The following is a 25,037-nucleotide window of genomic DNA, read 5'->3' as shown; positions in this document are numbered from 1 at the left end:
CACCTATACATTATAACCTAAAGTTCACCTCCAGACAATGTTTCTCAAGTAATTCAACATACCAAATAAGCCTAATTAGTTTAACAGTCCTCTTTGAGGTTTCGCAATGTTCCTTTGAAGAGTTGTTTTCAGTGCTCAGTTGCTAAGTCATGTCCAACTCTTTGTGACCCCATGGATTTTAGCCCACCAGGCTCAGACTTTGTCCGTGGGATTTCCTAGGCAAGAATACTGGAGTGGGTTGCCATTTCCTTCTTCATTTGAAGAGTTAGCTGGAAGCTGAAAGAACTTGTTAGATTTTCATATTTGGGAAGTTTGTTAACAATATCAAAAAGGTTTTAAAACGCAACAGGGAGGGAGGGGATATGTATACATATAGCTGATTCATGTTGTTGTACAGCAGAAACTAACGTAATATTGTAAAGCGATTATACCCCAATTTAAAAACAAGAACACACACAATAGTATCATAGGTCATATGAATTGATGTTAATTTAACCAAAGTCACAAATGATTTCAGAAAACAAATACAGATCACTTCAGGGTGCGGGAACTCACACAGTCTGTTATGAAAGGCAAACATACATGTATGGCGAGATGCAAAGTCTAGGCTCATTGAGCTCATTCCTTTGATAGCCATCTCAGATAACTGGGGCCAGTATCCTTGTGCTTTCTGATCAAAGGCAAAGAAAACTGTTCTCTTAAAAGAGAGAGAAAATTAGATCTAGTCTTTTACCAGCTTACTTTTAACAACAAAATTCACTTAATTAACTTTGGTCTAAATCTAGCCAATCCTGACCATCCACAAACCTTCCATCACTGCCGGTATCTGTCTTTGTCTAGTTTGTCCTTTAGTCTTTCCATCCAGAAACAACCAGCTCTAAGATAAACTTACTTTCTTTTCTCTTAATATCATGTAGTTCCATTTTTAATACCTCCTTTTCTGAAAAACACACATTCCACTTTCCTACTATATACTGAAATGTTTCCTTTATTATTTCTGTTAGCTTTAGTTACATGTTTGAATTAGAATCCTCAACTCTTAAAAACCTTAATTTCTAGTGAAAACTAAGAAGTAAGCAATTATGAACCATCTTTTACATTAGCTCTCTGTAGATTGGCGAACATAAATACTAGTGATAATTTCTAAAAACCTTTCCTTTTTGGTAGAGAACATCTCAGGGTAGCACCAAACATATTCATTACCAAGTCCTAAATACCTTTAGTTTCTCTGTTAAGTAATTGACGTATCTTATTTTATTTGAGAATGACTTGTTGTTTAATAAACTCCCATCACTTAATTTAGCATAGTTCTAAATTCAAGTTGCCAAATATCTGGAGAGAGTATTCTTAAGTAGACCTTCCTTAAATATAATTATTCCTTAAAAGTTCATCCAAAAACTATCTCATTTGCAATGAATTCACTTGTAAATATTTATTATACCAAGTTATTTTTCATACTGACAAATTTGCAATAGATATTAACAAGTTTTATTTAACTTCCATTAAACCTTGGTACAATAAGTATTGTACCTAATGTTGGTCACTCTAAAGACATGTCTATATTAATTAGCTCAACAAACTTAAACTAACCTTAAGACCAGGTATTAACTTAATATTAAATATTTTCAATTAACATGAACTTGAAAGTCATTTTGATCAGTTTCTTTCTGTGTAGAAATATTTAGTTTGTAAGCATTTACTTTTGAGTCAATTAAATAGAGCTCTTATAAATTAAATTTTGATATTTTCTAGAGATAGAGATATCTCATATATATAACATGTACAGAGATATATGAATAGGCAAAACTAGAGAGCTCATGGCTTCACTTAAGAAACTTAGAAATGAATCAGGTATTACAGTATAAACTTACTAGTTTGTAAATAACACTTGAGATGAATTAAATTGGCTTGCTTAGATGACTGGGACTTTACTATGTGTGGAAAAGAGGTTTAAAGATTTGTGTTTGTCTTTGATAAAGATTCTAAGAAGTCTATGAATTAGATTTTCAATTGAGGGAGGCTTTCCAGTGGTTTGAATTTAAAATTACCACCTTTGTAATTTTTTCCCCTTGGTTTCAGGTTTTGCCTGACTGAGCAATTAGACTCAATCTCAGGTCATTGTGGGCTATATTTACATTTCTGATTTGCAGAGCTTTGCAGGACAAAAACAGTTGTTTTTAATTACCCGAAGAACTGTTTGTCACCTCATTGATGTTAAAAGATTGATTTGCCGCTATATATACATATATATATGTTTATATGTATTTTATTATATAATTATCTATATAATATTTGAAAGTTGCTTTTCCTTATCAGAGATTTCTAATTAAAATTTAAGAGTTCTATGTTCTAGAATTTTAGAGTTTACTGTATCATGCCTTCAAAAACTCATATAAAGCATTCAACAAAGAGCCTCTTTCTAAGTTCATAAGTTAAACCCAGAGCAAAATCACTGTTTTTATTTTTATTAGTCCTTGAATATTAGTTCCCACTTTTTTCTCCATTGTATGGCTCAGGTGTGTGTGTGTGTGAAGTTGCTCAGTCGTGTCCGACTCTTTGCGACCCCATGGGCTGTAGCCTACCAGGCTCCTCTGTCCATGGCATTTTCCAAGCAATAGTACTGGAGTACTGGAGTGGATTGCTATTTCCTTCTCCAGGGAATCTTCCCGACCCAGGGATCGAACCCAGATCTCCCGCATTGTAGGCAGACGCTTTACCATCTAAGCCACCAGGGAAGTCCCTATTGATTTCCTTTAATATATTTAATTAGTATTTCCTGACAAGCAGATCTATATGTTTTGTCTTATAATACCACACAGGAAGTATTCCTCAGTGAACCATGTCTATCTCAGAATCAAAGAAAACAGATGTAGCCATCTTATATAAAACCAATGAAAATATATCAATTCTTATATACTTATTTCAGTTCTATCTTTTATATCTAGCTTTCACTAGAATCCAGTCAGCAAGTTTTGATCTTACAGGAGGAGTTCTAGAAGTTTTTCTTTTTATTCCCTGTCCATTTTATCTATTTTTTTTTTTTAAAGCTCTGGGATCCCCATAGAGGGCGTTGAGCCATGAAACTCAGGCCCTTTTGTTAATCTTGATTAGTTGGCCTAATTGTTGGTCAGGTATCTCTGTAATTTTTTTTACAGCCCCTTAAACATATACTTTAAAAATCTGGAGTAAATAGAGTGGACTTGTTTGGCTTTTAATGTTGGGGACCACATGGGATTCCCTTCTGGTCCACTTAACCTTAGGTAGTGTAATATCAAAACCTTGTGTTTTAATCCCTTAAGTGTCCGTTTTATTTATTGCATTTTGAATAACCTTTTAAAGATTTCTTTATCTATTTGGGATAAGTCTTTTTAAGATTTCTACCTTGTTGGAAAAAGTATCTAGACTTTCCTTACAGTTTTTTTTCTGTTAACATTAATTATTCTGATGTTTTTATTAGCATCTGTAAGACCCATTGAGGGGAAGCAAAGACCACAAATAAAACTTCCCAAACTGTTTTTTTTTCTTCCTTGTTTTAAACTAAGGAAGTTCTGAGGATAGCCATTAGATATATTTCCTTTTTCCCATCTTTAATTTAATTTTTATAGATACCAGTAAAACAGCCGTTTATAATGATAGCTCTCTAAAAACTTACCAATTTAAAAGCTTCTCTAATTTAAAGCATTCATCATTTGGCTATTAATGAGATATATACTAACAGTGATTCAAATTAGTAAGATGTAAGAGGCTCCCCTGTAAGAGAATGGGGAGGATGTCACCTAAATAAAATTCTTAAAGTACACGCGCACACACACACACACACACACACACACACACACCTCCCTAAGAAGATCAGGCAGAACATTTATTGATACATCTCAAAGACACAGGAAGAGAAATGCAAGTCCCCTCTACAAAGATTTTGTTTAAGGTCAGAATTCTGAAAAGATATTTTTTATCAAGCCAAATTTTTAACTTAACTGCATGCACACACCTCCCCCCTCCTCCCCCAGTTTGGTCATTTAAGGTTAAGATCTTTTTTTAGTATAATTTAGGTACTTTCAAGTATGATCTAGCTGGAGTATTAGCTGGAGGCTGGTTTCCAGTTCTCCTTTAAATATTTCAAGTCATTCTCCTCCCCCAACCTCTCAACTCAGACCTCTCAATTTCTTTTACTGAGCAAATTCCAGACTCCCCTATCTTCCAGTTAGGGATGTCTCTCAGTGTTTTTCAACAGGGCTCCCCTAATACCTTTAGATTAGGGCGTCACTCCCTAATATCTTTCAACTGGTGCTGAGAGATGCTGCCAAATGAAACTCAGAGTCATCAGCCATTAACAGGAGATCCTGGAGCCAGGAGAGACCCAGATTCATCTGGACTCTGAGGAGGTGGACGGGCACAAGAGGGCTCTGCTCTCTCAGGGTTCTGGATCCCCATAGAGTTTAGGCAAAGGAGACAAGTATGCCCTGCTTGGTTGACAAAACTGTTGTCTGAAAAAAGTGCACAACCTAGAAGTTGAGAGTTATGTCTCATTTGGCAGACTTTCTGAGGACTTCAAACCCAGGACATAGCATCTCAGATAACTCTGAGAGACTGCTCCAAGGAGGCAATGAGGGGGAGTCAGAGTATGTAGGAGATTTTGCAGTAAAGATCAGCTACTCAGAACACATCAAAAGATCACTGTTAATGAAAAAATAAAACCACCAGACAACCCAAGTTAAGGAATTTAGTGATTTTCTATGGATCAGTTCAGTTTAGTTGCTCAGTCATGTCCAACCCTTTGCAACCCCATGGACTGCAGCACACCAGGCTTCACTGTCTGTCACCAACTCCCGGAGCTTGCTCAAACTCATGTGCATTGAGTAGGTGATGTCATCCAACCATCTCATCCTCTGTTGAAGGAAACTCCTGCCTTCAATCTTTCCCAGCATCAAGGGTCTTAGCCAATGATTCAGTTCTTCGCATCAGGTGGCCAAAGGATTGGAGTTTCAGCTTCAGCATCAGTCCTTCCAATGAATATTCAGGACTGATCTCCTTTAGGATGGACTGGTTGGATCTCCTTGCAGTCCAAGGGACTCTCAAGAGTCGTCTCCAACACCACAATTCAAAGGCATCAATTCTTTGGTGCTCAACCTTTTATATTGTTCAGCTCTCACATCCATACACGACTACTGGAAAAACTATAGCTTTGACTAGACGGACCTTTGTCGGTAAAGTAACGTCTCTGCTTTTTTTGCCTTCTAGGCTGAGATAAAAAGCATCATTTTCTTAGATAGATCTGGTAGAGCTGGTTGTAGATGGTTGGACAACACACACAGAGAACATAGAGTTCTGTTCTTCTCATGTTAAATTTGAGGTGTGTCTGGAATTTCAAAGTGTCCGAAAGGCTACTGAGAGGCATGGAACTCAGGAGAGAGATCTCAGCCAAAGTAGACATGTAAGACTTTAATTGTGCAGAGGTCAAAGGGGGGCCATTGGTATGGATTAGATGATTCAGCAAAGTGTATCATGGTAACAACAGTTAGCCAAGAGAACATTGGCATTTGAGGCAGGAAGGACAAATGCTCCCACCCCGTGAGTGTCATTTTCCTCTTTGCCTGCAGCAGGCATGACAAATTGATCACTGCCCTGTTTGTTTTATTTATTAGTTGTTAATAGTAATTATTATTAGTTTGGCTGGCTGCGTTTTTGTTGCTCTGAGAGCTTTTCTCCAGCTGGGGTGAGCAGGGGCCACTCTCTAGTTGGGGTGCACGGGCCTCTCGTTGCAGTGGACTCCCTTGTTGCAGGGCACAGGCTGTAGGGTGCTTGGGCTGCAGGAGTTGCAGTTCCCAGGCTTCAGAGCCCAGGCTCAGTCGTGCTGCATGGGCGTAGTTGCTCCATGATATGTGGGGTCTTCCTGGACCAGAGATCAAACGTGTTTCTCCTTCATTGCCAGGTGGATTCTTTACCTTAGAGCCAACCAGGGAAGCCCACTACACTGTTTCTTAATGAGCCCGATTTCCATTGTGAGTTCTTCTTTGGGTTTTTTGGAAGCCTGTTACTTGATTCCCAAATGTTATCTTTTTGTTATGAGGTTCTAGTTTAATTCCATTTTGATCAGAAAGTATACTTTGTAAGATTTCAGTCCTTTGAAATTTATCAAGACTTGCATTATGAGGCAGCCAGAGATCGAGTTTGGTGAATGTTGCATGTGTGTTTAAAGAGAATTCTGCCATTGTTGGGTGCAGTGTTCCAGAAGGGCGATTTAGGTTAAGTGGTTTATAATGTTTTCAGGTCTTTGCTTCTACACTTGGTCTTAGCCGGAAGGTCAGGAACGGATCATCTTTACTTCCATATTCTTCTTTTTTCCCCTCCTCTTCCATCACTTCTGAGAGAGGCGTATTAAGATATGATTTTAAAGTTGTCTCCTGTCGCTTCTCAGTCCTGTCAGTTTTGCTTCGTGTTTATTCCCCAGTCCCCCTTTGCCAGTCACCACCTTGGATTGGCTGTGTCCGTCGTCCTAACTGTGCCTGCTGGCTCCGTGTGCTCTCCCTTGCTCCTGCAGGCCCGGTGGGGGTAATGGCTTTCTGTTCTTGCTAGTCCCAGGGTACTGCTCCATCTTTGTTGGTTTTCCCAGACTCTGCCCACACCTTCATAAATGCTTCCTGCATTATTCTCTCCTCAGTTACTCAGTTTGAATGAGCTATCAGTTTCTTGCTGGGGCCGTGATTGATAATGGATGTGTTTAGGAAAAGCATTTCAGTCAGTAGGAAAATCCAGCGCAAAAGCCTGAAATGAATGTATGACTGACATGTTGAAGGAAGTGAGAGAACTTGCGGCTGAGTAGAAGAGAGGAGGACGCTAGCAGGAGATGACTTTAGAAGGGAAGTGAGGAGCCAGATCAGAAATAGCCTTTGAGGCCACTGCAAAGATGGGGGTTGAGCAGAGGACTGGCATCACTTCATTCCTGTTTTCTTATGATCCCTGTGGGCGCTCTGTTGAGCATTAACTGTAGAGTGCAAGCATCGAGACAGGAGATGTGTAAGGAGGTGAGAGATAACACTGTTTAAATGAGAAACTGGATTTAAATAGTAAACTCCTAACTGGCTTGCGTTGGCACTGTGGTGGTAGAGGATGGCGGGAGAAGTGGGCAGTACTACATATATGTATATATACACACATGTATCTTAATGACAGAGTCAGTACTGTTTTCTAATGGGGTGTGGGAGAGAGCAGTTAAGACTGGCTGTAAGATTTCTGGTCTGAGAAACTGGAAGCACTAACTTGCCATTCGCGGAACTGGGGGATACTGTGGGTGGAGCACGCACAGATCAGAAGTTCAGTTTTGCATATGCCAACCGGCAGGTGACTGTTAGGCATCTCAGAGGCTGTTGTTGCCCATGGTTCAAGTTCTGTGGTCTAGATTACAGATATAAATTTGGGAGCAAGCAATATATTGTGCTTAAAGGCACAAGACCAGATGAGCTCATCAAGAAGTGATTATAGATAGAAGAGAGGCCAGAACAGGGCCTCCACACCCAACAAGATGTTGAAGAGCAGAAGAAGGAAAGGCAAAGAAAGCTTGAGTCATAATGAGGCAGGAGGAGAAGCAAGGAGGTGAGAGGAAAAGGAGGAGGGAGCGGGGAGAGAGAAACAGCAAGAGAGAGAGAGGTGAGGGGGCGGGGGGTGGGGAGGGTGTCCCTGCCTGGCGTGCATGCTTGCAGGCAGGGTCCCAGCTTTACCCTGGAAGTCGGTGGTTCCCGCTTCCAGCTCTCTGTGCCCAGGCAGCCAGACTCTGACTAATGCCGTAGGCTGGGTCGATTCAGTTTTCCTGCCCATGAGGTTGAGTCATGACAGAGTTAGGAAAACTGCAAAAACAGTTTACTTAGGACAGTGTGCTTTATTAGAAGGTGCCTCTAAAGACTTGAAAGATGAAGAGTCATGACTTTTGCCTCTTAAGATAGTGTTTTTTAAACTCTCCTACAGGTTTGAGACATACCAAAATAAAATGGGGGAGAAAGTTGTCCCCTGCCCATGGTGTCCCACAGTGAAGCTGGTGGTGCCAGGGCTGGTCTCTCAGTGAGTTGCTCCTGGGATGTGTCTTGGACTGTGCATCCTGTGGCCTTTCCTGGCATACTGTGGGCTAGTTTCTGAGCCTAGCTAGTTTTCTGAGCCTGGTGTTTGTGTTTGTGGTTCCTGTGAGCTACTTCATAGAACTGCAGTAACAAAACCCCCAATGTCCTCGTACTGAGCTAGTTTGAGATGGAGTTTCTGTTACAGCAATTCTGTGAAATAGCTCACAGAAGCCTTGGTGACTTAGAGTCAAGATTAAATGAAATAGCATAAATACATGAGTCTTTAACAATATTTTGGCTTTCCTTGTGGCTCAGTGATAAAGAATCTGCCTGCTATTTCAGGAGATGTGAGTTTGATCCTTGGTTCAGAAAGATCCCCTGGAGAACGAAATGGCAACCCACTCCCGTATTCTTGCCTGGAAAATCCCATGGACAGAAGAGCCTGGTGGGCTACAGTCCATGGGGTCACAAAGAGTCAGACACGACTGAAGCGACTTAGCGCACATGCATGTGTAACTTATACTGTAGATGCCAGTTTTACAGCATAGTGCCTGACGTGGACAGGTGTATCTGTGGTCGCCCGACACAGTCATATCTGTGATACACACATCCTTATCTGTAGTCAGGAGAATCAGTATTGCAGAAGGCATAGTGTATTGCTTTCTTACAATGATTGTGTTTCTGTATTCTCTTTTTAGGTGATACAGTTAATATTGGAGATGTATCCTACAAGTTGAAAAATCCTAAGAATCCAGAACTCGTGCCACAAAACTACAGTAAGAAATAATCATTTATTTATGAACTTTTCGCTTCGTATCACTTCATCCCTGAATGTTTTAGTAGAATCTTTGTCCACATCTTGCTACTTCTGTTCGAATTAGGATGAAATTTAGACTTAATAAGACTCACAGATCTTAGGCGTTTGTTTTGATTAGCTTGACAGTTATAAACGTGTGTGACCACCACCATCGCTCTCCTCACCCTGAATGGCCTCTTGTGCCCCTTTCCCTCTACCCGGCTCTGGGAGCCATTGCTCTCGCTTCTGCTATGGCAGATTCGTTTTGCCTATTCTTCAGCTTTCTGTGAATAGAGTCCCATAGTTAAGGTATAGTTTTTGTGTCTGTGTGTTTGTCTGTGTGTTTGGTTTCTTTCCGTCAAGATAATAATTTTGAGATTCATCCATATTCCTGGTCCTATCAGCTTGCTTTTGACTGCTGAGTATTTTTCCATTGCATAATTATGTATCATAATTCATTTGTTCTCCTGTTGATGGACATTTGGATGGTTTCCGTTTTTGGACTTTTATGAATAAGGTACTGTGAACATTTCTGTACAAGTCTTGTGGTCACAAGTTTTCACTTAAATAAATAACTAGGAGTTGATGTGTCATAGGGTAGATGCCTGCTTAGCTTTACTCAGCACTGCCAGACAGTTCTCCAAACCAGTTGTACTGTTTTACCCTTTGACCAGCAGCAGTGTTCCCCATCCTTGCCCACACTGGTATTTCTGGTCTTTTTGATTTTACTCATTCTACGAGGTATGAAATGGTAACTCATCATGGTTTTTGTTTTATAACAGCTTTATTGAAATGCAGTTAATAAACCATAAAATTTACCTTTTTAAAGTGTACCACTCAGTGGTTTTTAGAATATTCACAAAATTGTGCAACCATGCCCCTATGTAAGTTGAGAACATTTTTTAAGTCAACAAGAAACCTCACATCCATTAATAGTTACCCCGTTTCCTCCTCCTCTTCCTCTTCCCCTCGCTGCCCCTCTAGCCTTTGGCAGTCATTAATGTGCTTTCTGTTTCTGTGGATTTGCTTGTCTGAACATTTCATATAGATGGGATCATCTGACGTGTATTCTTTGTGTTTGGCTAATTTCACCTCACATGTTTTCAGGGTGCATCCATGTTGTAGCATGTATCAGTGTGTCATTTCTTTTTATGGCTAGATAATGTTTCATTGTATGGATATATCACTTTGTGTTTATTCATTCATCAGTTTGGGAATATTATGAATAATACTGCTATGAATGTTCATATACAAGTTTTGTACGGACGTATGTTTTCAGCTTTCTTGGGTATATACCTAGGAGTAGAATTGCAAGGTGATATGATAACTCTGGGATTTCTTTGGAAGGAATGATGCTAAAGCTGAAACTCCAGTACTTTGGCCACCTCATGCAAAGAGTTGACTCATTGGAAAAGACTTTGATGCTGGGAGGGATTGGGGGCAGGAGGAGAAGGGGACGACAGAGGATGAGATGGCTGGATGGCATCACTGACTCGATGGATGCGAGTCTGAGTGAACTCCGGAAGTTGGTGATGGACAGGGAGGCCTGGTGTACTGCGATTCATGGGGTCGCAAAGAGTCGGACACGACTGAGCGACTGAACTGAACTGAACTGAACTGATGATTACTCTGTGTTTAACATTTTCAGGACTTATCAAACTGTTTTCCAAAGAGGTGGTACCATTTTACCTTCCCACTAGGAATGTATAAGGATTCTAGTTTCTTCATATCGTCACCGAAACTTGTTATTGTCTTTTTTATGGTAGCCATTTTCATGAGTATGACATGGTATTTTATTATTGTTTTGATTTCATTTCTCTAATGACTCACCATCATTTCTTTGCTCAAAATCACGTCAATTCTTTTCTCAAAATTCCTTAAAGGACTCTAATACCTTAGGAACAAAGGTCTTTACGTTTTATGATCCAGTTTCAGCCTTATCTCCTATGACTGTCCTTCCCCTAGTCTGTGTTCCAGTCATTGGACACAATATAATTTTTTGCTCACTCTTCAGATTCTTTCAGTAGACCATGTGCTTCTTGAAGGAGAAGATCTCACTTTCATCCAATACACATTTCCATTGACTCTGCCTCCTAAAAGGCTCTGCGCTCTGTCCTCTCCACTCTGTTGTGCTTTTGTTTGACTATATATATGTGTGTGTATATATATATATATATGTTTTTTTTTTTTTTTAGTTATTTTCCTCAAAAAATAGTACCCTAGTGGTAACTCTAGGGATTAAGAAGCAATTTAACTTAACAGAAACCTGTTCAGATCAATACTAATTTAATTTCAATAGTGTACCAAAACTTTGCTCCAATATAGCTGTTCCCCTCTACTTCTTTTGTATTATTTATTGTCAAACAAATTATATCTTTATATATTAAAAGTCTTGCTGCACAATTAAAAAAACACATTTATTTATTTACTTGGCTGTGTTGGTTCTTAGTTGTGCCATGTGGCCTTCTCTCTAGTTGCAGCTCTTGGACTTAGCCCCGCAGCATGTGGGATCTTAGTTCCCAACCAAAGTTTGAATCTGAGTCCTCTGCATTGAAAGGCAAATTCCTAACCCCTGGACCACCAGGGAAGTCCCTCGTAACACAATTTTATAATTATCATTTTGTGAATTTGTCTTGAAACCAGATGGAAGAAGGAAATAGCCACAAATAAAAATATATTAGTATGTATTTTTTATCAGTACATTTACACATGTAATCTTTACTGGAATGTTATTTGTGTGGATTTGAGTTACTGTCTAGTGTGCTCTTATTTCAGCCTGAAGGAAGGACTCCTTTTAATATTTCTTATAGGGCAGATCTGCTAGAGATGAATTCTCATTTTTTATTTTTCTGGAAATTTCTTAATTTCATTTTTGTTTGAAGACTTCTTGGCTGACAGTTTTTTCTTTCAACACTTCTGACTATGTCACCTTACTGCCTCTGGTCTCCATAGTTTCCGATGAGAAGTCAGTTATTAATTTTATCAAGGATCCCCTCCACATGACTCGCTTTTCTACTATCAAGATATTTTCTCCTTGTCGTGGTCTTTTGATAATTTGACCATGATGTGTCTAAATGAGGTCTCTTTTAGTTTGACCTGCTTGAAGTTTGTTGAGCTCTACACACTATACTTTCATTTATGTCACATATACTTTGTATTATTATCAACATATATTTTAATTCTATATGTGTTAAAACACTCAGATATTTATTACTGTTATTTTTGTTTAAACAATAATAGAATTTTAAATAAAATAAATATATTGTACAAAATGAAGATGGTTTTAAAAGTTTTTAATATTTATCCATATTTCAATGCTTTATGCTGCTTTTTTCCCCCTGCAGATTCAGGCATACATCTGAAAGCATTTCCCTTTAGCCAAAGAGCTTCTTTTAGTATGTTTGCTAGCTATACATTCTCTCATCTGTTTTCTGTTTTAAAATGTGTTTATTTTGCTTTCATTTTCAAAACTTTCTTTTTTGGTTGAATATGGAATGCCAATTTTTTTCTTTTAGTATTTTAAAGATATTGTTTTATTGTCTTCTGGCTTCTGTTATTTCTAGTAAAAAGCCAGCTAAAATTTTTGTTGTTCTCTTTTTTGTAACTTGTCTGTTTTCTGATCCATACTTAAGATTCCTTTTAATTTTTCACCAGAAGTTTTCCTTGATGTACCAAGGTACAGTTTTACTTTGAATTTACCTTACTTGCATTTCTTTAAGCTTCTTAAATATGGGTTAACATATTGGAAAATTCTTGGCCATACTTAATTGATTCTCTTTTCTGCTCCGTATGATCAGTGTTAGTATCATCTGATGATTCATTCATTTCAGTTAATATAATTCGTTTCTACCATGTCTGTTGGGTTTTCCTTTTTATTTTTCATCTCTCATGCTTGAATACGTGGATAGGAAAGAGTTGGTGGGTAAGTGCAGATTTTCTCTGTCGCTGGGACTTCTCAGTAGATTAAACTGTCTTGCCAGCCCATGTGTGGCCATTATAGGTTTGTCAAAAGCTAAACTTGTTTACCCTGATGCGTCTATGGCAGATTCTTCTTCCTCTTGCCATTCTATCAGGGATGAAAGTTAACTGTGGGTCTCTTATCTCCTTGAAAGGGCTCATTACTTTCTATAATTTAGTTCATTTAGGTTCCTTTATATCCTTAGCTGTGGGATGCATTTTAAGAAACTTATTTTGTAGATTAACTGGTTTGTTCTGGTTGTTATTGTTGGAAGTTAAATTCTCTTGCAGTTCTTCATCCTAAGTAGGAGTCAAGAATATTTATTTTTAATGTTAATTATTTAATGGTTATGCCTAATCATATTATTTTCATAGACAGGTTTTCTTTTCTGGGGGAGAGACTAATGGCATAATTCTTTAATAAATTGTTATACTTGTCTAGAGAAAAATTAACAGAATAGATCTATAACACCTTACCTGTCATAGGTACATGATAAATGAAAAGAAAAAAACCCACTCATTTTTTCCAATTTCTGGGTCTTTTCCTATTATAAATGTAGCTAACTTTTTATAATAAACTTCAGATGTGAAGAATAATATCTGCTCTTGTGGACAATAAGAAAAGTGCTATGGGTTTAGAATTCTATAGGGAAACAGCTACTTAGTGGGAGGAAATCATGTTTCAAATTTTGTCTGTACTACTTTCTAGTTTATGAATTTCTTTTCTTTCTCCTCCTTTTTCTTTTTTCCTTCCTCTCTTCCCCTGTTCCTCCCTCCCTCCTTTTCCTCCTTTTTCTTTTAGATGTGTCCGTTTCCATACTCATTTAACTGCTCTGAATCTCCTTGATATATATATCTGTATGATCACTTCAGTCTCACAGATAATGTTATAAGGATTAAATCAAATAGCATATGTGAGATCTAGACCATAGTGCCTAGCACATAATGCTAAATACGTGTGAGTTTCTGACACAACCACTTCCATAGTCTCCAGATTCTTGTTCCTTTTCATTTTCCATTATCCCATGCCTATGACTCAAGTGAGTATGACAACAACTGACTAAGGTCTGCTCTGTTTCTGCTTAAGAGATATGCTAAAAACTGTTTCATCTTTTTTCAGTCTTAGCCCTAAAAATGAATCTGAAATACATTTCATCTAGATTTGATTCAGAATTTGCCTTCAGTTAGATTGCTTGCAGAATCACAAATGGTGGTAAGCTCTTCAAATTTCAATTTAAAAAGATCAAACTGAACATGTGTACAGTGTGGAAAGAATGTTGGCCTTTCAAGTCTCACCTAGACTGGAAGCATGGTCACTGCCTGACAGCTCTCAACAGGGGATAGCGCTCTCCATCCCTGCTTAATTCATTGACTCACTTTTGGCTGCGCCATATCTTCACTGCTTTGCACAGGCTTCTCGTTGCAGTGGCTTCTCTTGTTGCAGAGCATCGGCTCTAGGCGCGCAGGCTTCGGTCATTGCAGCACGTGGGCTCAGTAGCTGCAGCTGGCAGGTTCTAGGGCGTGAACTCAGTAGTGACTGTGGCGCCTGGGCTCAGTTGCTCCACGGCAGCGGGATCTTCTCGGACCAGGGGTTGAACCTGTGTCCCCTGCATTGACAGGTGGATTCTTATCCATTGCACCCCCAGGGAAGTTCTGCCTTTTCTTCTTTTAACTAAGATGCCACAGTCCCCTGGCTGGGGTCTGCTGACGTACTCCATTTTGAGGATCTTCTTATTTGAGAGAATTAATAAGATCATCTGTACCAGCTTCAGGAACTCAAGGGATCCTGGCAATAATATCAGTTTTTAAAACTTATAAGCCTATTCTTTGAAAGTATTCTCATATTTTGCAAATAACTGAAGGGCTGGCTCAGACCAAGTCCCAAAGTGTAAAAGGTATCTGTTTCTAAATATAGCAAAACTCCCATAAATTGTCACCAAAATCCCCCAGAAAAAGAAAAGCCCTCCACATTTTCTGGCTTACATACTTTCAATTTTTATTATTGTTTGTATGCATCTCTTATGTAATCAAAAGTTTTCATTTCTTTTGTGTTTTGTTACTAGTAGCTTACCCTTTGAAATTTATCAGAGGAGAGTTTATACTGTAAGCAGTCGGGTGGTCTGTGCCTGCTATCCATTCATCATTGTTCCTCCCATATATCAAGCTGACCATATATCAAGCATATGTTTTACTCGGTAGTAAATTGCTATACTGCTCTATTAGTCTTATGAGAAACTGTGCCATTTATACGAAAAAGATGGTTGGGAGTTTGGCTATCTTGAAATAGGATAAGTGGCCAAGCTGACTTGACCACACTCTCATGCATTCACATAGGCATTTTGTGGTTGCTACATATTTTTTAGACAGATATACTGTATTGTATAATAGAACATGTTTTTATGCATCTATTTACTGTATTGTGTTCAAATACAGTATTCTTTGAACTCTTTCCTCCTCTCTCAGGGACTGTTTCCAGAATGGGAAAATTATAGTTCTTTGGCTTCATTCTTGCTATAACATGACTGATAAGTCATTATGGGTTTTGATTATGAGAGGACTTTGATGGTTTTTTTTTCCCTCCTCGAGTTATTTTTAAAAATATGTTAAAGTACTTTGGAGATGATGTTTTGATGAAGTTTGGTACTTCATCGAAGTACCAAAAGGTACTAAAGCTACCAAAAAGTATCACTTTCCTTCTTGTATTTATGCTTCATTTTAGCTTTTTGCCTTTTGGATATTCAATATTTTGAAATGAAACATACAATGATAGACTTTTGTTCAGGAGAGGAACTTTAGCAATTATTATCCTCTCTGGAACTCATTTCATAGCCAGGAAAGTAGGACCTGGAAGGGGTAAGAAGACTTTCAGTTCAGTTCAGTCGCTCAGTCGTGTCCGACTCTTTGCGACCCCATGAATCGCAGCACGCCAGGCCTCCCTGTCCATCACCAGCTCCCGGAGTTCACTCAGACTCATGTCCATCGAGTCCGTGATGCCATCCAGCCATCTCATCCTCTCGTCCCCTTCTCCTCCTGCCCCCAATCCCTCCCAGCATCAGAGTCTTTTCCAAAGAGTCAACTCTTCGCATGAGGTGGCCAAAGTACTGGAGAAGACTAATTAATTAGTAGCAAAACCCAGATTTCCACACTTCCATTTGATTTTCCTTTTAGTCTGCCACAGTGTCTCTGGCTGCTTTCTTTAGAATAAGTCCTGGGGTGCTAGGATACTCTTTTGGAATTTAGAAGTGTGAAGGATTGTTGAAAAATACTGAAATATTTGAAGCATGGTATCAACTATCTTAACATTATTTTTAAGAGCATTGAAAATCACTGTTGTATTCTAGTAATGAGGAAATAAAAGTCACAGTATTGAACTATGATCCCTGATATTATTATTTAACATCTATTTAATGGAATGGTAGAAATACTGCTAATTGGCAGAAACTATAGTCTGGAGATATTCTTAAGTGGAAGTCTAAAATTCAGTAAAAAACCACACAAAAGCAGTATTATCTTGTCAAAATAAAATTTCTTAATTCATTGACCATTTGATTGAGGTAATGAATGCTTAGTATTTTGTAGTCATTGTCAGCTTCTCATTTGAACTGTTATCTGCTTTCACAGCACTGGACACAGCAATACATCTTTTTAGGTCCAGTATCTAGCCCAGTGCCTGGCACATAATAGACATAGCAGTTGGACTGTTCTTTAGTTTTTTTATTATCTAGGTCTATCACCTCCTGCCTTGACCATTATAACTTCCACTTGTCATCTTAGTCCCTAGTCTCTCACTTGCAAGTGTTAAAGTGGATAATTGAAGCCTTTCTGGCCTTTCTGTATAAAAACCAAATCTCAAGGCTTAGCTGAAATTGGCAGCTGTTGAAAAGGGGTTTCTTCATGTATTTGTGCTTGAAGTTAAACTATATTGTATCAAAGCTAGTATTTCTTCCAGGATTTGACTTATGAAGTGGTGCTCCAGGGTAGCAGGTTTTCAATAGATAACTTTAAACCTGACCTCAGTTATATTTCTGCTTCCTTACATAATCTTGTTGCAGTCAGTGAACCAATTATATGTGAGGTCACTTGAGGTTTACTGGACACACTGAACTCTTACCTAAGCAATTAGGCCCATAAAGATTTACTGCAAGAATTACAATATTGTGCTTTTAAAATGGTGAGTTTGGGCCTCATTAACAGGATAAGATTTTTTAGTGTTTGTGTGGGGAAACCTTTGTCTTTAGTTTGCAAGTAATTTTAAGAGGTTTGAGAAATTCACCAATGTTACAGAATAGCATGGGAAACCTATGTCACCTTTGTGTCAGGATAGATAGTGCATTAAATTGCAGCTACTTGTCAGTTTTAATGACTTAGTGACAGGTTACACGAAAGCCTCCAGGAAAGTGTTACCTAAGATTCCCTGACTTAGTAATCTGTGCTTGAGAAACAGTCTGAGAACCTAAGCCTCCAATCCTTATGATTTGCCTTATTTTTACTGCTGTCCTAATTGCTTCTCGTTACATGAGAATTTACTTTGGGAAAAGGATTTCATTTGAGATTTCTTTAGATACATTTTTAAGAATAGCGCCCTCAAAAGGATGAGCCCCCTCAATTTTTAAAGCTCTTATACATGCCCTGAAGTCTCCTCTAGAGTCTCCATGTCAGTCTTTATTTGGTGCCTAATTCTTCTCTAATCTTCTTTGTCCCAAGTACCATACTGATGATGACTTAAATTTTTTTGATGTGTTTTATTGCTTTTTATTTTCTAGCTAATGATTGTGTTTTTTTTTTTTTTTTTTGCTTTCTGCAGCTCTCGTTGCAGATGTACAAGAGCTAGGTAATTGTTAAACAGGCTTCTTTGGATCTACATGGCAGTTTAGTTGCCATTAATGACATTGTTTAAATGAATTCAAGTAGTAAACACCTAACTTAAAGATTATGTTTTTAATGCAAATATGTTATATATGATAGACAGAAGCTTAATACCCTTAATATATAAATATATAATGCCGAGAAACGTCATATGATCCCATAGGAAACAGTCAAAGGATTTAAAGCAGCTCGCTATCGGACAGGAAGTCCAGATGGCCGATAAGTATATGTACATATGTTCCAACTCTGCTGAAATGAAGAGGTGTGGTAGATGCTGGTGTTACACAAATGCACAGTTCCCAAAGACCCCAGTAGGGTGAAGACCAAAAGGAAGCAACACTAAAAGAAGATGAAACAGCAGAGCTGGGTGCGACCCCTGGTTTGGTAATATCCCCTGGAGAAGGGAATGGCAAACCACTCCAGTGTTCTTGCCTGGAGAATCCCATGGACAGAGGAGAGCCTGCTGGGCTACAGTCCATGGGGCTGCGAAGAGTAGGACACGACTGAGCAACTTTCACTCACTCACTCACTCTAACTCTGCTTAATAGTTAGAGAGATGTAAATTATACAATAAGATAGTAATATTCATGCATCATTTGGGCCCAAACTGAAAAGTATTATAATGTCCAGTACCTATGGGGTTTCAGGGAAACGGCATTTCATATATTGTTATGGAAGTGTGAGTTCATTTGACTTCTTTGGAATGTAATATGGTAGTTGCTATTAAAGTAAAATGTCTTGTTCATGTAATAGTTTCTCTATTAGGTTCTATCCACCAAGGGGAAAGTCAGCACATAAAAAGAATGTACACAACATATATTGCAGCATTTTATTGTTTCTGATAGTGACAAAACTAAAAGCAATCTGAGTATGTCAGTAGAGGAATGATTGATAAATTATTACGTAGATATTTTATGGAAGTTTCCACAGCTATTAAAAAAGAATAAATTGGATTTATTTTTGGGAACCTAGAGGGTACCCATGTGATACTGTTAAGCAAAAATTGAAGCCTTCAGAATAGTACATAAAGTTTGATACAATTTTTGTTCATGTATTTAAAAAAAAAAACCAACTTGAAATTCTCTTTTCAGGTGTATTACATATTTTCCTGTGTAAAAAGAAAAGCGTGGAAGGCCACAGTCCAGGCTCTTTGATTTTTTTCTGTGGCGTTGGTGGGAGTGGGGTTGGAAATGGAAGATGTCATTTAATATTTCTTTTACATTTTGGATTTTTTCTTTGTTACAGTAAGCATATATTAGATTTTATTTTTAAAAAGCTAATAAACCCTCCTGTTTAAAGTGAAGCTTTGTTAAGTTGGAGAATACATCTATCATAGCTGCTTTTTCTGTGATCTGACTCATAAAAATATAAACTTTATGTTTTACGTTTAAAGAATTTGACTCATTTGACAGGACCTAAAAATTCTTGGTTCTTCTGAGTTGTGTTCATAACTAAAGATCATTCCTTAATCTCATTTTATGTTTTTGGTGGTTGTCTTGTTTTGAATATGACTGGTTACATTAAGACCAAAGATGTCCTTTGTAAATTATTACAATTTAACAACACCTTATGGATAAGTGTTTCAAGAGGGTGAATTGCAAATTGAATTAAGGTGTGAAATTGTGGCCTGCTGATTAGTCAGAATATTCTAACCTATGTCACCCATCCTATTGCTACTTTCTCTTCTCTACCACAGTTCTCTACTTCCAGTATGGCTCTGATTAGTTTAAGGTATCGTTTTTCAAAAGAAATATAATTTTTTGTTCCTATTACAAAAATAAAACATCAATACACAAAACTTGGAAAACACTAAAAAAAAAAAATTTCAAATCATTCCATAAGCCTAATTATAAATACTGTTGGTGGTGCTAGTAGTAAAGAACCCACCTGGCAATGCAGGAGATGTCCGGGATGTGGGTTCATAGCTAGGTCAGGAAGATCCCATAGAAGAGGGCATGGTAACCCACTCTAGTTCTCTTACATGGAGAATCCTATGGGCAGAGAAGCCTGGCGGGCCCATAGGTTGCAAAGAGTCGGACGCAACTGAAGCAACCTAGCATGAACACGTAATGTCCCCTGGTTCCTCCATTTTCTGGGAATTGCTCATCAACTTTGTAGATTTAGTTTGATATTTTAGAATTTTATATAAATATAATAATACAGCATATATTCTGGTTTTGTCTAGCTTCTATCACTCAGTATAATTGAGATTTTTCCATGTTAGTCTGTTCCTTTTTATTGCCAAGTAGTATTCCATTATATGAAATAATTACTTTACAATTTGTTTATCCATTCATCTGTTGATGGATATCATATCATTGTTACCTTTCTGAGGCTCTTAAAATAAAGCTGCTATGAACATTTATGCTGGGAACGATTGAAGGCAGGAGGAGAAGGGGATGACAGAGGACACGATGGCTGGATGGCATCACCAGCTCAATGGACGTGAGTTTGAGTGAGCTCCAGGAGATGGTGAAGGACAGGGAAGCCTGGCGTGCTGCATTCCATGGGGTCGCAAAGAGTCGGACATGACTGAGCGACTGAACAACAACAACAACTCTGTGTGAACATCATATTTTCTTTTTCCTTGTGCAAATACCTGGGAGTGAAATTCTAACTGGAGGCTGGAAGTCTGAGGTCAGGGTGCCAGTATGGTCAGGTTCTATGAGGACCCCTCCTACTGACTTCGTGACATAGCAGAGAGAGTGGAGACACAGAGAAGGCTCTTAAACATCTTTTTTTAGAAGAAGACTAATCACATTTATGAGGGCTCCACCTTCATGACCAAATGGCCTGCTAAAGTCCCCACCTCTAATACTGTCACAGTGGCAGTTAGTTCAGTTCAGATCAGTTACTCAGTTGTGTCTGACTCTTTGCGACCCCATCGACTGCAGCACGCCAGGCCTCCCTGTCCATCACCAACTCCTGGAGCTTACTCAAACTCATGTCCATTGAGTCAGTGATGCCATCCAACCATCTCGTCCTCTGCCATCCCCTTCTCCTCCTGCCCTCAATCTTTCCCAGCATCAGGGTCTTTTCAAATGAGTCAGTTCTTCGCATAAGGTGGCCAAAGTATTGGAGTTTCAGCTTCAGCATCAGTCCTTCCCATGAATATTCAGGACTGATTTCCTTTAGGATGGACTGGTTGAATCGCCCTGCAGTCCAAGGGACTCTCAAGAGTCTTCTCCAACACCACTGTTCAAAAGCATCAATTCTTCAGTGCTCAGCTTTCTGTGTAGTCTAACTCACATCCATACACTACTGGAAAAACCATAGCCTTGACTAGATGGACCTTTATTAGCAAAGTAGTGTCTCTGCTTTTTAATAAGCTGTCTAGGTTGGTCATAGCTTTTCTTCCAAGGAGCAAGCAAACGTCTTTTAGTTTCATGGTTGCAGTCACCATCGGCAGTGATTTTGGAGACCCCCAAAATACAGTCTGTCACTCTTTCCATTGTTTCCCCATTTATTTGCCGTGAATTGATGGAACCAGATGCCATGATCTTCGGCTTTTGAATGTTGAGTTTTAAGCCAACTCTCCTCTTTCACTTTCATCAAGAGGCTCTTTAGTTCCTCTTTGCTTTCCGCCATAATGGTCATATCCTCTGTGTATGTGATGTTATTGATATTTTTCCTGGCAATCTTCATTCCAGCTTGTGCTTCATCCAGCCCGGAATTTCGCATGATGTACTCTGTTTATAAGTTAAATAAGTAAGGTGACAATATACAGCTTTTACATACTCCTTTCCCGATTTGGAACCAGTCTGTTTTTCCATGTCCAGTTCTAACTGTTGCTTCTTGACCTTCATACAGATTTCTCAGGAGGTAGATAAGGTGGCCTGGTATTCCTATCTCTTTAAGAATTTTCCACAGTTTGTTGTGATCCACACAGACAAAGGCTTTGGTGTAGTCAGTGAAGCAGAAGTAGATGTTTTTCTGGAACTCTCTTGCTTTTTTGATGATTCAGGGGATGTTAGTAATTTGATCTCTGGTTCTTCTGCCTTTTCTAATTCCAGCTTGAACATCTGGAAGTTCACGGTTCGTGTACTGTTAAGACTGGCTTGGAGAATTTTGAGCATTACTTTGTTAGCATGTGAGATGAGTGCAATTGTGTGGTAGTTTGAACATTCTTAGGCATTGCCTTTCTTAGGGATTGGAGTGAAAACTGACCTTTTCCAGTCTTGTGGCCACTGCTGAATTTTCTAAATTTGCTGGTATATTGAGTGCAGCACTTTCACAGCATCATCTTTTAGGATTTGAAATATCTCAACTGGAATTCCATCACCTCTACTAGCTTTGTTCGTAGTGATGCTTCCTAAGGCCCACCTGACTTTACATTCCAGGATGTCTGGCTCTAGGTGGGTGATCACACCATTGTGGTGATCTGGGTCATGAAGATCTTTTTTGTATAGCTCTTCTGTGTATTCTTGCCATCTCTTCTTAATATCTTCTGCTTCTGTTTGGTCCATACCATTTCTGTCCTTTATTGAGCCCACCTTTGCATGACATATTCCCTTGGTATCCCTAATTTTCTTGAAGAGACCTCTAGTCCTTCCCATTCTGTTGTTTTCCTCTATTTCTTTGCACTGATCACTGAGGAAGGCTTTCTTATCTCTCCTTACTATTCTTTGTAACTTCCCATTCAAATGGGTATATCATTGCTTTTCTTCTTTGCCTTTAGCTTCTCTTCTCTTCTCAGCTATTTGTAAGCCATTTATCAGACAGTCATTTTGCCTTTTTGCATTTCTTTTTCTTGGGGATGGTCTTAATCACTGCCTCCTGTACAGTGTCACAAACCTCTGTCCATAGTTCTTCAGGCACTCTGTCTGTCAGATCTAAACCCTTGAGTCTGTTTGTCACTTCACTGTATAATCATAAGGGATTTGATTTAGGTCATACCTGAATGGTCTAGTGGTTTTCCATACTTTCTTCAATTCAAGTTTGAGTTTGGCAATAAGGAGTTGGTGATCTGAGCCCCAGTCAGCTCCTGGTCTTGTTTTTGCTGATTGTGTAGAGCTTCTTCATCTTTGGCTGCAAAGAATATAATCAGTCTGGTTTTGGTATTGACCATCTGGTGATGTCCGTGTGTAGAGTCTTTTCTTGTGCTGTTGGAAAAGAATATTTGCCATGACCAGTGTGTTCTCTTGGCAAGCTCTGTTGGCCTTTGCCCTGCTTCATTTTGTACTCCAAGGCCAAATTTCCTTGTTAAGATTTCATAACTGGCAGTTAAGATTTCAACATATGAATTTCGGAGGCACACAAATATTCAGTCCATAACTGTGGTGGATTTTATCAATAGGTCTTTGTCAGATTTTGGTATTTGGGTAATGCTAGTCTCATGGAATGAGTTGGGAAGTGTTTCCTCCTCTTCCTGTGTGTCTGTATGCCAATACAAGAAAATATGCACAATTAGTCTTACTTTAACACCTTTACACACAAATTTGTACAGCTTGAGGGACTTACCTAGCAGTCCCATGGTTAAAATTTTGCCTCTGGTGCAGGGCGTCTACGTTTGATTCCTGGTCAGGGGGAGCTGAGAGCCCATGTGCCTCGTAAAGCAAAAAACCTAAAACATCCAAAAAAAAAAGAAGCAATATTATAACAAATTCAATAGAAACTTTAAGTATGGTCCACATAAACAAATCTTAAAGAAAGTACAGCTCAATACTTATTATATAGGTATATGCTCTGATTTATTTAATGTATATTGATATATTTTTCCAATTTTAAGAGAACTGAATCCCTTCTCTGTGCTCAGTGGTACACTGGACGGTATTACACTTCTCATTTAATTTGGGTTACAGCTATCTTCATTGGGTCATACCCATCAGCCCACGTTATAGATGAGTGGCTTATATGAACTGAGGCTCTCTCTATATGCCTTTGTTTCCTTTGATGCCTTAGAAGGATCTTATTGTATTTATCTTTGTGTTCTTGGTGCTAATATATAGAAGATCCTTCATAACTAACTTTGTGAATGATGTAGCTTGTAGGGTAAATAATGAAGACTTTGGTTCTAAACACGTTGTATTATGTATGTCCCTCGCCTCCCCTTTTTCGCCCTTGATGTCCATTATATCCTAGTACAGAGTGATACACGGTAGAAATGTCACAGTTTAGTAAATGAACATGCCCTTGGTTCTTCTGACTTCTCTCATTGTGAGGTGGTAATGCATGCAGGGGTGTGTGATAAGCCTGGGTTCAGATTCTTCCTGAGCAATATGAAATGCTTTGGGAAAGTAACTCACACAAGCTGCACTAGCTAGGTGGATTCCTTTCTTGTTTATTTTCGTCAGCGTGGGCTCTGTGAGTTCAGAAGGTAAATTTGAGTGTAAATGCAGAAGCTTATACATGACCCCCGAGTCCATACTATGCAGGCTGCTGTCCAGGACACACAGCAGGTGGAGGACCATGCGGGTGAGAACGGCCCTTTAATATCCTCTCACGCCTGGTTCTCCCTGGCTGAGGGGCTGGACAAGCCGCTTTCCCCATACTCCTTACGATCACTGTGCTTAGGAAGTGTTACTGCCTCCCTTTTGACAATAAGGAAATGTAGGCCCAGGAGATTCAGAATACCTGTCCAAGGATGCTGAGAAAGGACAGCATGAGAAATCACTGTGAGCTCTGTGTGGCTTCAAAGGCTTCTTCTTTCCATTACAGTATGTTGACCTTTGGGATACTGAGTAACTGTCACCATTTGTGAAGGGTTTTATTAAAACTGAATTTGAACTCTGATATAATTTTCTGAAATTTTAATTTTAATCTTTACATATATGGCAAATTTGAGTCCTTGAAGGAAGAAAGTTAGGAACCAGACATTTTAATTTTACATAGATAAAGAAATCACAGAATATAGACTCAAGCTCTCTGGCATTACTCTGACTTCAGTTTATCATTCTGTGGACTCTTGAAAGGAGGCGTCCTGTGCTTGGAAACACTGGGCCCAGGAGTTTCTCTCCGGTACCGGGCAGTGTTTATATTAGGTTATGGATGGCAGTTTGTTTTGCAGATGTTCATAATGTACGATCTTATATCTTGTTTCTATTTCTGGAACACTTTCAAGTATGACTCATGAATTGTCGAGGCCATCCTAAAAATACAGCTAGTTTCAAGCATTAATGTAAAATACACCACAGGTACCACACAGCACTACCTAATGCGTTCTCTCAGTTTAATGTGACTTCCTGAAAAATTAAACGCTTTCTTTGACAAAATACGCTGTACTAAAATATGAATAAGTGAAAATGGGGTGGTTTTTTTTTGAGAAGTGAGTTCTCTGACAACATAATGTTAACAACAAAATGAATTTGAAATTTTAATAAAAGAAGGTATCATTGGTACCACCAAAACCCAAGAAATGGAATTAGTGT

The 25,037-nt window shown here is 38.7% G+C and overlaps 1 protein-coding gene across 1 annotated transcript in view; it reads left to right on the top strand.

The window, feature by feature from the left end:
• The window catches only part of VWA8 (von Willebrand factor A domain containing 8), a 382,159-nt gene that overhangs the window by 8,522 nt on the left and 348,600 nt on the right, over positions 1-25,037 (top strand). The window contains exon 2 of the mRNA XM_068984307.1: positions 8,750-8,827. Within this exon, the coding sequence (XP_068840408.1) occupies positions 8,750-8,827 (78 nt within the window). The remainder of the gene's footprint in view (positions 1-8,749; positions 8,828-25,037) is intronic.

Source organism: Capricornis sumatraensis, chromosome 12 (genome assembly GCF_032405125.1).
Source record: "Capricornis sumatraensis isolate serow.1 chromosome 12, serow.2, whole genome shotgun sequence".
Classification (NCBI taxonomy): Eukaryota; Metazoa; Chordata; class Mammalia; order Artiodactyla; family Bovidae; genus Capricornis; species Capricornis sumatraensis.
The sequence above is the reverse complement of the archived record's forward strand: the minus strand, read 5'-3'. Positions and strand labels throughout refer to the sequence as shown.